The sequence below is a fragment of the Gossypium arboreum genome, chromosome 11, assembly GCF_025698485.1.
Source record: "Gossypium arboreum isolate Shixiya-1 chromosome 11, ASM2569848v2, whole genome shotgun sequence".
NCBI lineage: Eukaryota > Viridiplantae > Streptophyta > Magnoliopsida > Malvales > Malvaceae > Gossypium > Gossypium arboreum.
This window is the reverse complement of record NC_069080.1, coordinates 8,675,376-8,687,926: the sequence shown is the minus strand read 5'-3', so window position 1 is coordinate 8,687,926 and position 12,551 is coordinate 8,675,376. Positions and strand designations below refer to the sequence as shown.

At 33.5% G+C, this 12,551-nt stretch overlaps 2 protein-coding genes across 2 annotated transcripts; both read left to right on the top strand.

Moving 5' to 3' along the window:
• Positions 1-3,858: 3,858 nt before the first annotated feature.
• Positions 3,859-7,786, top strand: LOC108483343 (uncharacterized). The gene is made up of 3 exons (XM_017786690.2): positions 3,859-4,994; positions 6,242-6,784; positions 6,879-7,786. The coding sequence occupies exons 1-3, from the start codon at positions 4,134-4,136 to the stop codon at positions 6,981-6,983; spliced, it is 1,509 nt and encodes a 502-aa protein (XP_017642179.1). The 5' UTR covers positions 3,859-4,133; the 3' UTR covers positions 6,984-7,786.
• A 2,660-nt stretch (positions 7,787-10,446) lies between these two features.
• Positions 10,447-12,342, top strand: LOC108483344 (probable receptor-like protein kinase At5g24010). Its single transcript, XM_017786691.2, has one exon. It carries the CDS (start codon positions 10,704-10,706, stop codon positions 12,114-12,116), a length of 1,413 nt encoding a protein of 470 aa, XP_017642180.1. The 5' UTR covers positions 10,447-10,703; the 3' UTR covers positions 12,117-12,342.
• Positions 12,343-12,551: the final 209 nt, after the last annotated feature.

Here is a 12,551-nt window from a genome sequence, read left to right as displayed (position 1 = left end):
ATTCTCTTCATCATTACTGACCTCCTCACCTAGAATATACCACCTTTCTAGCTTCTACTACTATTAGAGAACCAAACTTTATATTTAAATTACAATTTGGAAGAAGAGATGTACTGACAGGGTTTAATCTTTCTTCCAAATTTACAAATTTCAACCCATTTGCTCTCAAAAAGTTTTTGATAATTGCATTGGCATTAAAGAAAAATGAGTTTGTCTTCGAGATTATAATGAATGTTGTTAAATATGTTAATGTGAATGCCACTCCCCTTAAACGAGAAATCCAGAGAGTGGTGGCTTTTATGGTTGAAAACAATAGCTTTTTGGCCTCTTCTTAAATCAGGTAGCAAGTCAAAAAAGTTTCACATGAGCCCCATTCCTGTGTGTGAGACACAGTTTGTCTCACTAAATCCATTCTGGTCCAATGGGACTCTTCAAAATTGTGAACTATATTATCCCTTACCCATGCCTTCTTTTACATCAATATTTTTTTTAATAATATCCATTTCGACAGAATTGCGCATAAAATATCAGTTAGACACTTGGTTGTAAAAATAAAAATATGTGATTCTTGTGACTACCGCCGGCGGGAAAATATGTTTGATCTTATATGATATCACATGTATTTGAACTTGACGCATAACATCAGTGTTTAATATTTATATACCAGTTTCTAAACTTTAAATATGATAAGAATAGAGTAAATAGTAGCAATACTCAAATTCAGTTCACGTGAGTGGCAATAGTCAGTCTCCCCATCAGGTTCCGAATTTGGAGTTTTCTTAATACCAATTGAGAAACCAGAGATTAGGAAGCATTTGCATGTGTGGCAACCCCACCACTAAACAGGACACACTATCCTTATTAACTATGATAGCCGCTTGTTGATTATTTTTTTGTGTTTGTATTTGAAAGAAGTTAATTTTTTTATTTATATGATACGGTCTTCTAGATAAGATGTCTTAAGTAGATTCCTATGCATGACAACACGTATTCTATCTTAAGATTAACACGTGTTCTCCAGACGTGAGTTCACATGCATGATAATGTGAACATCCCACGTGCGAACCTATACGGAGATGCAAACTATACATACTGTTATTGTTAGAGCAAAGAGGATCAGGTCGATCTTAGTCGAGTAGACGAGTAATAAGTTGATAATAGCAAACACCATAACAAAACTATAATAGATTTGAATTTTATAATGTTATGTACGTTCCGGTATTTTAAAGTTTTGTCTGTCGAAAATGCATTTTCTAAGTATAAACTAAAACCAGTTGGTAGTCTTTTTCACACACATGATTGTGAGAATGATTTCTGGTGGTCTTAATTCAAGTGAATCTTTTAATAACAAAAGCTAACAAGGATTAATCAAATTTCCAAAAAGGCTTATACGCTTACAACGAAGCAAAAATATAATTATATTACCTTAGCAGACCACGACTGGCACAATTCTTTAAAAAAAAAAAAATTTAGACTCTAGAATAGTTGAGATCTGAAGTAAGACAATAAATTTTGAGTGTGATTGGTAAGGAAAAAAAGAGATGAGATGATAGTTTTTTATTCTAATGCATAAAAATCAATCATTTTACATTGGAATAATGAGAGGAGAGAAAATGAGTGAAATGTGTAATGTTAGTTTAAAATTATGCCTTTTTCAAATGTTTTATTTTTTCCTTCTATTTTTCCATCTTTCCTATTTAGTACACTTACAGAATGAAAAAAATTTATTTTCTATCCCTTCAATTTTTCTTTCTACTCTACCAAGTAAGCAAGTAAACATACTTTCGACCAATAAAACTGACCCACTTGTAATCACAACCCAACCTAATTAAAGTGAAAAGAGGCTAACCAAACTTTGGTGACATAGGCCCAAATAGCATATTTAGATGGGTCAAGTCTAGGCATATTTAACTTAAAATTGGGATTAGACTCAAAAGGCCCATTTAGGGGTTTACTGCCTACATTCAACAGATCTATCTCAACCTTTAATCATTCTTCGCCCACACTTCACATTATATAGTTGTGTAAAATTATAAATTAAAATTTTGAATATTAAAATATATTCTAAATACTTATACACTTCGTACATTTGAAATTTAATCTTATTTTAGTTTCTTTATATTTTCTATTTATAATTTTATTTTAATTTTTATATTTTTATTTATAAGTCTAGTTATTATCACCATTAAAATTCTGCTATTAAATTTAATGTTTTGAAATTTAAAACAAAATATTCACTTAGTAGTTATATAACAATAAAAATAACATTGAAAATAATCATATGAATTAAACAAAAAAACTCATTCGAACTTGTTTCGATAAAATATTTCTTTTGTGAAAATAGTATTCTTTAAAGAAAATTGACAACATCGATTTAATTTCTGTTAATTATTTATACTAACTAATGACATTACAAAGTAGCAGAATCAAATAACGTCGAATGACTTTTTAACTATTTAATTATTATTTTATTATACCTTAAAACAAATAACATAAACCCAACAACTTACTGGACTAGCAATATATAGAATAATTATATTAAAATTCCAAAAACATTTGAAGATTTGCTCATTCCCACTAAGTTAAAGATATGGTTAAGTAATTAAGTTGATTCTAATCTGATTGATTAATTCCTTTTATAACCCCAAATTCCTTTCTTAGTCTAATATCAAATATTGATATATTCTAATCCCTACAATTCTATTTCCTATTTTCAATGTTGTTAAAGAAACTAACAGTGAGGGGTTTATGGACAAAAGCGCCACTGTCATACTACTTATTATATTTTTAAATTTAATTCTAGTTATTATCATAAAAATATAATTTTAAATTTATGCATCTCATAATATTCATAATTATCATTTACTAATAACAACCATTAAATCTGTCAAACAGTTCGCTTCAGCCTATTTATGTATTTTTCAATTTCCATTAATTGATCATACTTTTAAAAAAATTATGTTTTAGAAAATTAAAGAAAGTAAAAGATTTTGTTTTGAAGTGGAAACAAAACAAAATAATCATTTTTAAAATTTAGTTTTTATTTAAATTTAACTTTTAACTTTAAAAAATTAAAATTTAACCATTAACCTTTCAAAAATAATCAAATAGTTAATTTTCTAATAAAAATATTGATTAAAACATTTAAATTTTAAATATTGCAGACTATATGACTATCCAAATGTAGAGTTGTTTATGGGTCGTCGGGGCCTAAATATGATATTAGCTTACTTTATGTTTACTAAAGTTTTGCTCGACCTAAAATATGGGTTTAAAATTTTATCTAAATCTATCTAGATTTGTAAATAGTTAATCGAAACTCATTTTAGATCTGTCTATATTAATTTTTAAGAAAATTAAAATTAAAAATATATTTATATTTTTTATTTATTAATTTTATATATAAATTTTTTAGTGTTTATATTAAAGTAATATATAAAAATAACATAATAGAAACATTACATACTTACAAAAATATGCTGATTGGCTCGAGCTTTAACAATCAATATTTTAATCGGACTGAATTTCTTGTTCAAACCCATTTTTCGAGCCTAATATTATTGTCCAAACCATCCCAAATTTCAGACGAAGCCTAAAATTGTATTTACATGTACTCTATTATTATTTATAATATTTCCAATTTTTATAATTTTTATAATATTGTTATATCAGCATAAACTAAGTATATATGAATTGTTATGTGAGTTGTATATTGTTAAAAATTAATATTTTAGTGAATATTTTATTAAAATTATTTAATTCTTTTTAAATGTTGTAATTGAATTTAATTAAAAAATAAAAGCTAAATTTGCAAAATTAAGGCCTGAATTTCGTTATGCCAAACAAAATACTAAGGAAATTGTATTAAACCGAGAGACGTCTCTTTTTGAGAAAACGCTACCACTTTGGCTTTGGTCAGCTCTACTTCTTTTCACCTCTCTTCAATTCCTTTGCACAGTTTTCAGATGTGCAAAAAAAAAATCCCTCTTCACATCTAACATCAGCTCTAAGTTAGAACTAGGAATCTAGGATTAGAATTGCTGAGCCAGCCTTCAACACCAAATCTCTAATTAAGCTCTTAATCAGTGAAGTCCTTTTCGTTTCTGGGTTTTCATGAGTCCTGATTCCAGACCATGAAAAGCAATCGAAAAGTTGAAGAAAACTTTCTATGGGATCAAATCATGAAAAAACATTTTTCTATTGCTTGGACCTTCCCCAAGTTGGTAGTTTCTTCCGTTCTTTTGATTTCTATCATCTGCATCTTCTACAATCTAAGCTTCTCCAATGCCTCAAACCCGTCTAATCACAGATCCAATATCATCAACACCCTTCATGTTGTTGACCAAGCGATGCCGCCACCTGTTTCTTCCCCACCAAAACTCGGTCCTCCAGAAAAAACTACCCTTCACCACTTAGTTTTCGGCATTGCCGCCTCGGCTCGGCTATGGGAGCATCGTAAAAATTACATAAAACTCTGGTGGAAGTCCCAAGAAATGCGTGGCACCGTCTGGTTAGACAAGGCCGTCGCAAATAGGTCCGACGATCATCTTTTGCCGCCGGTAAAGATCTCATGCGACACTTCCAAGTTCAAGTACAAGAACCTGAAAGGCCACCGTTCTGCCATTAGGATATCCCGCATAGTGTCCGAGACTCTACGGCTTGGCTTTGAAGATGTGAGATGGTTCGTGATGGGAGACGATGATACATATTTTGTGCCGGAGAATTTGGTTAGAGTTTTGTCAAAATACGATCATAATCAGTTGTATTACATTGGGAGCTTGTCGGAGAGTCATTTGCAGAACATACATTTTTCTTATGGGATGGCTTATGGCGGTGGAGGCTTCGCCATCAGTTACCCTTTGGCTAAAGCTCTTGCCAAAATGCAAGATAGGTGTATACAGAGATACCCCGGATTGTACGGTTCCGATGACCGGATACACGCTTGCATGGCGGAGCTTGGAATTCCCCTCACCAAGGAACCCGGATTTCACCAGGTTTGTCTGTTTATTTATTTATTTACTTTTTACTTTTTCTTTATCAGTCATTTTGCTGATTTTAACGAAGACCAAGAAATTGAACAATTCAAATATTGGAAGATTTTGGTTCCTTTTTGGGTCCAAACTCCAAAAATCTTGATGGTTTTTGTTTGATCCTTCCAGTTTAGGGTCAAAACCCTTGAATATATTTAAAAAAATAAGAAGAAAATTAAATTAAGTATAATCAAGCTTTTTAGAAATTTCCTTAAAAGTTGAAAATTTGTTTTAGACAAATCTAGTACTTGGGGTTTGTTCCCTATTCCTACTCGAATTAATTAAAATAAAAATCCAAATCAAATAATAATATAATCAGACATTTTCTGTGGGTTTATCATTATTTTTGAAATTTATTTTAAAATAAGTAGATGAAATTATTTCCTTTAAAAAAAAATTACAAATAGCTAATGCACCATTTGCGGGTTATTCCCTGTTATCTAGGAATAATATGAAAAACCTAATCCACCCATAAAGTTGAATTTAGAGTTGCCGGATTTGGATTGTTAAAATTACCTAATATAATCCTACTTCTTTTTCTGTTTTATTATCATCATGTCCTTTAGGTTTTAATAACGACGGTTTATACAAATTCAAATTATTGGGTATTTTTCATTATGTCGCATATCACGGCATGGATAGAGGCATAGTTCAAACAAGCCGGTGTTCTTTTGGTTCTCATGTTTCAGCCCTTTGCAATGAATCCATTGACTGTGGAACCTGAGCCAATGCTCCGCTCCATGGTTGTTTGTGCAAACTCACATTGGACCCCATCGTTGCAATTTGGTCGCTTCTCCTTTTAACGTTTTCGATCTTCTTCTGTCTGTCGTAATAAGTCTTTTCTCCTTTCTTTAATACCCTAATTATGGGTTCTAACACACGTGGACGACAAGATCTCGATATCAGTTTTAACTAAGGACTTCGATGTCGACACGCGTTTCACTTGAAAAAAAGTGCTTTGACTTGGTTGATGACCCATTTCAACATCTTCACAACTGATTGATGGGAACTTTTGCTTTTTGTCGGTTTTTATACGTCACTGTTTTTTTTTAAAGAAAAAATCTGGTTTCAAATTTCAAATACGGCTTATCTTTGATTTTATTCAATCATTTTCGGTTTTTAGTCTAAATTTATTCTTTCTCATTTATTAATAATTATTCGAATTACAATCTTAAAAAACTAATCCATGGTTATGATTGGTTTTATATCAGTACGATGTTTATGGGAGCTTATTGGGCCTACTATCGGCTCACCCTGTAGCTCCTCTAATCTCTATCCACCACCTAGACGTGGTTGAGCCCATATTCCCAAACGTTAACAGGGTCCAAGCCCTTCAACGTCTAAGGGTTCCAATAAAACTGGACTCCGCCGCAATCATGCAGCAATCGGTTTGCTACGACAAAACCCGAAGCTGGACAATCTCGGTCTCTTGGGGCTACACCGTTCAAATATACCGAGGCATATTTTCAGTTAGAGAGATGGAAATGCCTGCCAGAACTTTCTTGAACTGGTATAAGAGAGCTGATTACAGTGGCTTCTCTTTTAACACCCGCCCCGTTGCAAGACATGCTTGCCAGAAACCGTTTGTGTTTTACTTGTCTAATGCTTTGTACAACAAGAACACGAACCAGACAGCTAGCGAGTATGTTCAGGACCGGCTTCCAAGCTCTGAGTGTAAATGGAACATGGCGAATCCTTCACGGATTGAGAGAGTCCAGGTTTATAAAAAACCTGATCCCCATTTATGGGACAAGGTAAGTTTGTTGTTTCATGGTTTTGCTTGGTCGAATGTGACCGTAGAGTTATAAGTTGGCCTGATAACTCTGTTTTGTGTTTGTTTTTTAACAGGCTCCGCGAAGGAATTGTTGCAGGGTCTTGCCAAGGAAAAAGAAAGGCACCATGGCTATTGATGTCCGAGTTTGCGGAGAAGATGATGTCATTGAATTGCAATGAGCAGTTTCAGTCATTATTTGATTACTTTGCCTCTTTTGTGAAGTTTAGACGATATAATAGCCTTAGCAATGGATGTTGAATAGTTTGTTATAGAAAATCGTTACAGCAAAAAAGCATTTTACATGATTTACGTTTTACATATTTATAAACAACTTAAAGTCTTCATTGAGGACTCGCTCAGAGACTTTAATTAAAGTAATGAGGAATTTGGGGTATCTTCCCCACCGCAAGCAGAGCTGTGGGCTACGTTTGATGGCCTCTCGTTAGCTTCGAATGAAGGCCATCGGAATGTGATTCTAGAGATGGACGACTTGCAAGTGGTTAATATGCTGAACCATGTTGATGTTGTGGACAGTAGCTGCACTGTTATTACGAGCATCAGAGGACTATTGGACTGTCTGGAATGTTAAGATTGAACGTGTATACAGGGAAGGAAATGTGGCTGCAGACTGCTTGGCGCATATGGATTCTATCGCTAGTTATGGTTTATGCATTTTAAGGGATGTCCCTTCTAGGCTAGCTTCTATTTCGTCTGAAGATTAATCTGGTTCTGCTCGAGGGCAACTGTGCTGGTTCTGCTCGAGGGCAACTGTGCACTTCAGTTTCATCATTTGTTAGATAAGGCTGTTTAGCCTCTTTTATTTGTATAAAAAGCATGAATTGCAATTTTGCATATGAATTGTTTTGTTTTGGCTATGGCGGGTTTTGATCATTTAGATGTATTTCTGCTAGTTTCAGTCAATACTAACTTAGTACTAGTTTGTACCAATTCATAGCACAAAATTTTGATATTTTAAATTAAATTTTAATTTTTTTATTTTACCCATTTTAATTTTTCTAATATTACATTTAAAATTGATAGCTATTAAATTAAATTATTGAATATAATAAATAATTTTAAAACTTATATTTTATGGATGTAATTGAGATATATTTACAAATATATAATATATAATTTATTTTTGACTAAAAATATATAATTTATTAAGATACTAAAGGTTAAACTACAAATATAGAAATAAATAATATTTAAATGTATATATAATTCATAAATAAACTAAAAATAGACTATAAATATATATAATAATTCAAAATATCAATAAACTCGAAATGATATATTGAAACATGTTGGTATTGGTACATACCAATACTAAGACAAAAACAATACTCCCACACTGATACGGTACTAATTACCTTGATTTATACCATTAGATGGGATTTGATAAGGAGAATGCCTAGATATCTTAAATCAAGACCTATTTTATATTTGCTTTTAGCAGCCAATCTAATTCTTTTTTGTGAGGTAGATTTAGGATAGGTACGGATAATTAAGAATATCTTATATCAACTTATTATTTTTAGTCAATCGAATAAATAGTTGGAAAATTAAGAAAAAGTATTTTAAAAATGTGGGTGATGAAATTTCTTGCTCCATAAGTGGAATGTTGGAATTTTAAAGAGTTTTATGAGTTTATCTGGAAGTATAACCTATAAATTTATTATCGATAAAGGTTAAAAAAGATTAACTAGGTGGAATGTAAATTTGTCGTCTTTAGCGGAACATGTTACATGCGAGATCTATCCTTATGGCTATTCCAAATTCAGTGAGCCTTAGGGAATATGGAGAAAATGGTTAGATGCTTTGTTTGGAGGCCGATTGGCACAAGTCGAAAACCAACTTTGATAGCAAATTCTATTGTTTGGAAGTCTCTTACTACTAGGATTTGGGGAGAAATAAAAGAAATCGAATGGTGGACAATAGGTGAGGGGAAAAGTGTTAAATTTTGGTTGGGTGCCTGGGTACCTAATGTTGGTCCATTACCGGATCATTGTACTGATAAGTCCATAGACGTTGATGCGTTAGGATGTTGGAAGTGGAGCTAATTCACGCCTTTTCTTGATCACTCGATTTATTGAGGATTGCAACAGTATTTCCTCCAAGTGAAGTTGCTGGATCCAATAATTGCTTGTGGAATTGGTCTAAAATTGGTCAATTCTGTGTCTAAAAGTTATACGAGTTTAGCGAAGGGAAGATGGGCGCCAATGGGCAAGAGATGGATTATAATATGGACACTCAAATGCTCGCAAAGGGTCCAGTTTTAATTATGGCTAATGGTAAATGATAGATTGTTAACGAACTCCGAAAGGTGTAAACGCGGGATGGCTACAGATGCCTCATGCTTAATTTGCGAATGTTTCCGAGAGACGACCTTGCATGTGATCAGAGATTGTGCAGCTTCGCATTCGACATGGATTCACTTTGTGTCGCAGCAAATTAGAGGTAACTTCTTCAATTTGCCACTTGCTTAATATTCAGCATGATACAATATTTCATTTAGAAGAGGTGGATTGGAGTACCTTGTTTGGAGTGGTCTGTTGAAAATTGTGGAAACAGATGAACTTTGGGTATTTGCAAATCATAATTTTTGTGATGTTGCAACACAAAACCAAAGAATTAGCTGGGCAAGAAGTATCAAACAAGTTGAATAAAATGATCTTATGATCAGCAACAGCTACTGAGCACTGGTTGGATCAAAGTGAACACGAATGGCGCTGTTAATATAACAACGGAGATGGCAATAGTTGGGGATTTGATTCGAGATGAGAAGGGAGAACGGCTGTTGGGCTTTAATAGACATAATCCAAGCAGAATTATGGTCCATTTATGTTGCTTGGACAAAGGGGTTGAAGAAGGTAGTCATTGAAAATGACAATGCAATGGTGGTGGATATGATTAACAAGGCTGATTTTGGATGAAGTTATATCAAATACTTGTGTGCAGACAATGGATTGTTAAATTCGTTCATCATGTGTTCCCAGAAGTAAATTCTACAGCGAATTTTGTTGCGGCCTTTTAAGGGCTATTCTCTTTACCCCCAAAAAAAAAGCCCTTCAAATTTTAAATTTCTAAAAATTCTTGGATGTGTCAAATTTCTAAAAAAGCCCTTTTCTTTACGTTATACATGATGTGTATTTAGAGGTTTTCATGAATCAGAGTTGAATTGAATTCGAATAAATTCATGTAAAGTATTTAAATTAATTTTTTAAGTTCGAGTTTGGCTCAATTTAAAAAATGAACTTATTTGTTTCCCCAAGCTAACCCAATTTAAGAAAAATAAATTTAAGCTCGATTGGATCCACTTATATTTAACTTTTTAGATTACATTTTAATAAAAAATTTATTATATTAAATATATTTGGGTTGGATAATTTAATTGGATAAATTTCTTTTTAAAGTTTTTGAAACAGGTTAAATTAATGATTTAGTATAAATATATATATAATTAATATAAAATTATTTTATAATATTCGAACTAAACTTAAGTAAAAAAAAAAGCTTTACTCTAATCAAATAAAAACATAAACAACACGTTGAAATGAAAGTAAAACGTCCAAGTGGCGTAAATTATAAACATAAAATTAAAACTGGTATGTGAAGGTTATTATTATTAATATGTTTTCAAATGAAGATTGATTGGGTGGTGCGGTGTCAAGTTTCATACGCACGTTGCTTACCCCAGCGGCAACGCGCATTTCTCACCTAAATCCCAAAAGATATAAGTAGAATCTCCCGTGTCCTGACAACTATCTTGACTCATCAATTTTCTCGATAACTCAGGTCGTCTCCTTTTTGACTCAGTCTCACAAAACCACGCTCAATCATATCTACTTCCCCATTTTTCCTTCACTTCCTGCATATTCTTTGATCCGTTTTCTCCCATGGAAACTTTGTTTACGAGATTGGGCTTCTCTTTCTTCCTTCTTTATTTCTTGGTCTCTTGCGATCTCTCTTTATCTTTCTCTCCGGTGGACAATTATCTCGTCAATTGTGGCGCCTTGCTGGATGCCACCGTAGATAATCGTCGCTTCGTCTCCGACTCGTCCGATTCTTCTCACTCGCATCTCTCCTCACCTCAATTGTTCTCACTCTGTGCTGGAACTTTGCTGCCGGGTCTGCCTCCGATCTATCATACCGCCAGGGTTTTCAAGGCACCGTCTAAATATGTTTTCGATGTCAAGGATCCAGGGACACACATGTTACGTCTCCATTTTCACCGATTCAGTTCACCACAATTGAATCTTGCTGACTCTAAATTTCACGTTTTGGTTAATGGGTTGGTAGCTTTGACCAATTTTAGTGGTGGGGGTTCGGTGGGTCCTAAGGTTATCGAATATTTGCTTTGGTTTAACTCTGAAAAGGTTGAAATTACTTTTCTTCCTGCTGAAAAATCGAAATTTGCTTTTGTTAGTGCGATTGAAGTGATATCTGCACCTAAAGATTTGATACTTGAAACTGCTCAGTCTGTGAATGGTGATAAAGTTGAGAATTTAAATAAACAAGCATTTGAAGTTATGTATAGGGTAACTATAGGAGGTCCTAAAGTCACTCCATTTAATGATTCTCTGTGGAGGACTTGGTTGCCTGATGACGACTACTTTAAATCGAAGGAAGGATCAAATAGGGTGTATTTTAGTGGTAGGATTAAGTACCAAGAAGGTGGTGCAAGTCGTGAAGTTGGTCCTGATAATGTATATAATTCGGCTCGGTTAATCGAGAGCAAGAATGCTTCGATTCCTAATGTGAACCTTTCATGGGAGTTTCCGGTGATTGAGGGTTATCAGTATCTTGTTAGACTCCATTTCTGCGATATTGCTAGCATATCCCTTGGATTGTTGTTTTTCAATGTTTATGTTAATGGACATTTGGCATATAAAGATTTGGATCCTTCGGCTGTTACCAATTATTTGTTGGCTTCTCCGTTTTTTGTGGACTTGGTAGTTGATGCTGATCATTCCGGGATAGTGAATGTAACTGTTGGACCTTCGAACAAGAGCATGGCATACGCGGTGGATGCTATCCTAAATGGAGTGGAGATCATGAAGATAAGTAACTGGATGGGTAGTTTCGACGGTACTTTGCCTGCAGAGTCAGTTTTGAAGTGTTTGCCAAGGAAAAGAAGAGTTGGTTTTCTGCTTCCTTTGATTGCTCTTGTGTGTTTATTGCTGAGCTTATCAGCAATCATACGTAGGAGGAATGAAAAGGTGGAGTCAGTGCTATGGTCAAAATTGCCAATGGAGGTCCATGAAATTTCTCCAAAGCAAGGTAAACAACAATTATCAAGTAAAGTATAAATACATGGTTATGGATCCACTGGGTTTTGTGATATAATACCGCATACTAATGGTGGCTATCAGTTCCCATCATATTAAATAGTTTGTTTGAGTTTGAAATTTGTGAAGGAGCTTTGTGTCTGTAAACAGAATAGAATGTTGTGTTCCAGTTTATCTCATCATGTTTGTGATTGGATTGATGCTATTGGGATGGTTTATTTAATGTAATAAATATTTCACCATGAAATCCTAGTTATTTTTACTTAAAACCAACCCGAAATCTCATCCTTTCTCTGAGGTCAGTGGACAGTTAAATGCTAAATTTCTTTATGTTAACCCAATTTACACATTAAAACATTGGTTTTGGTGGCTGTTTGAATTTACCTAAAAAATGAGTTGTGCTACTTCTTGGATCATGGTTCATATCACACCCACCATTACGGCCAGATTAAAATT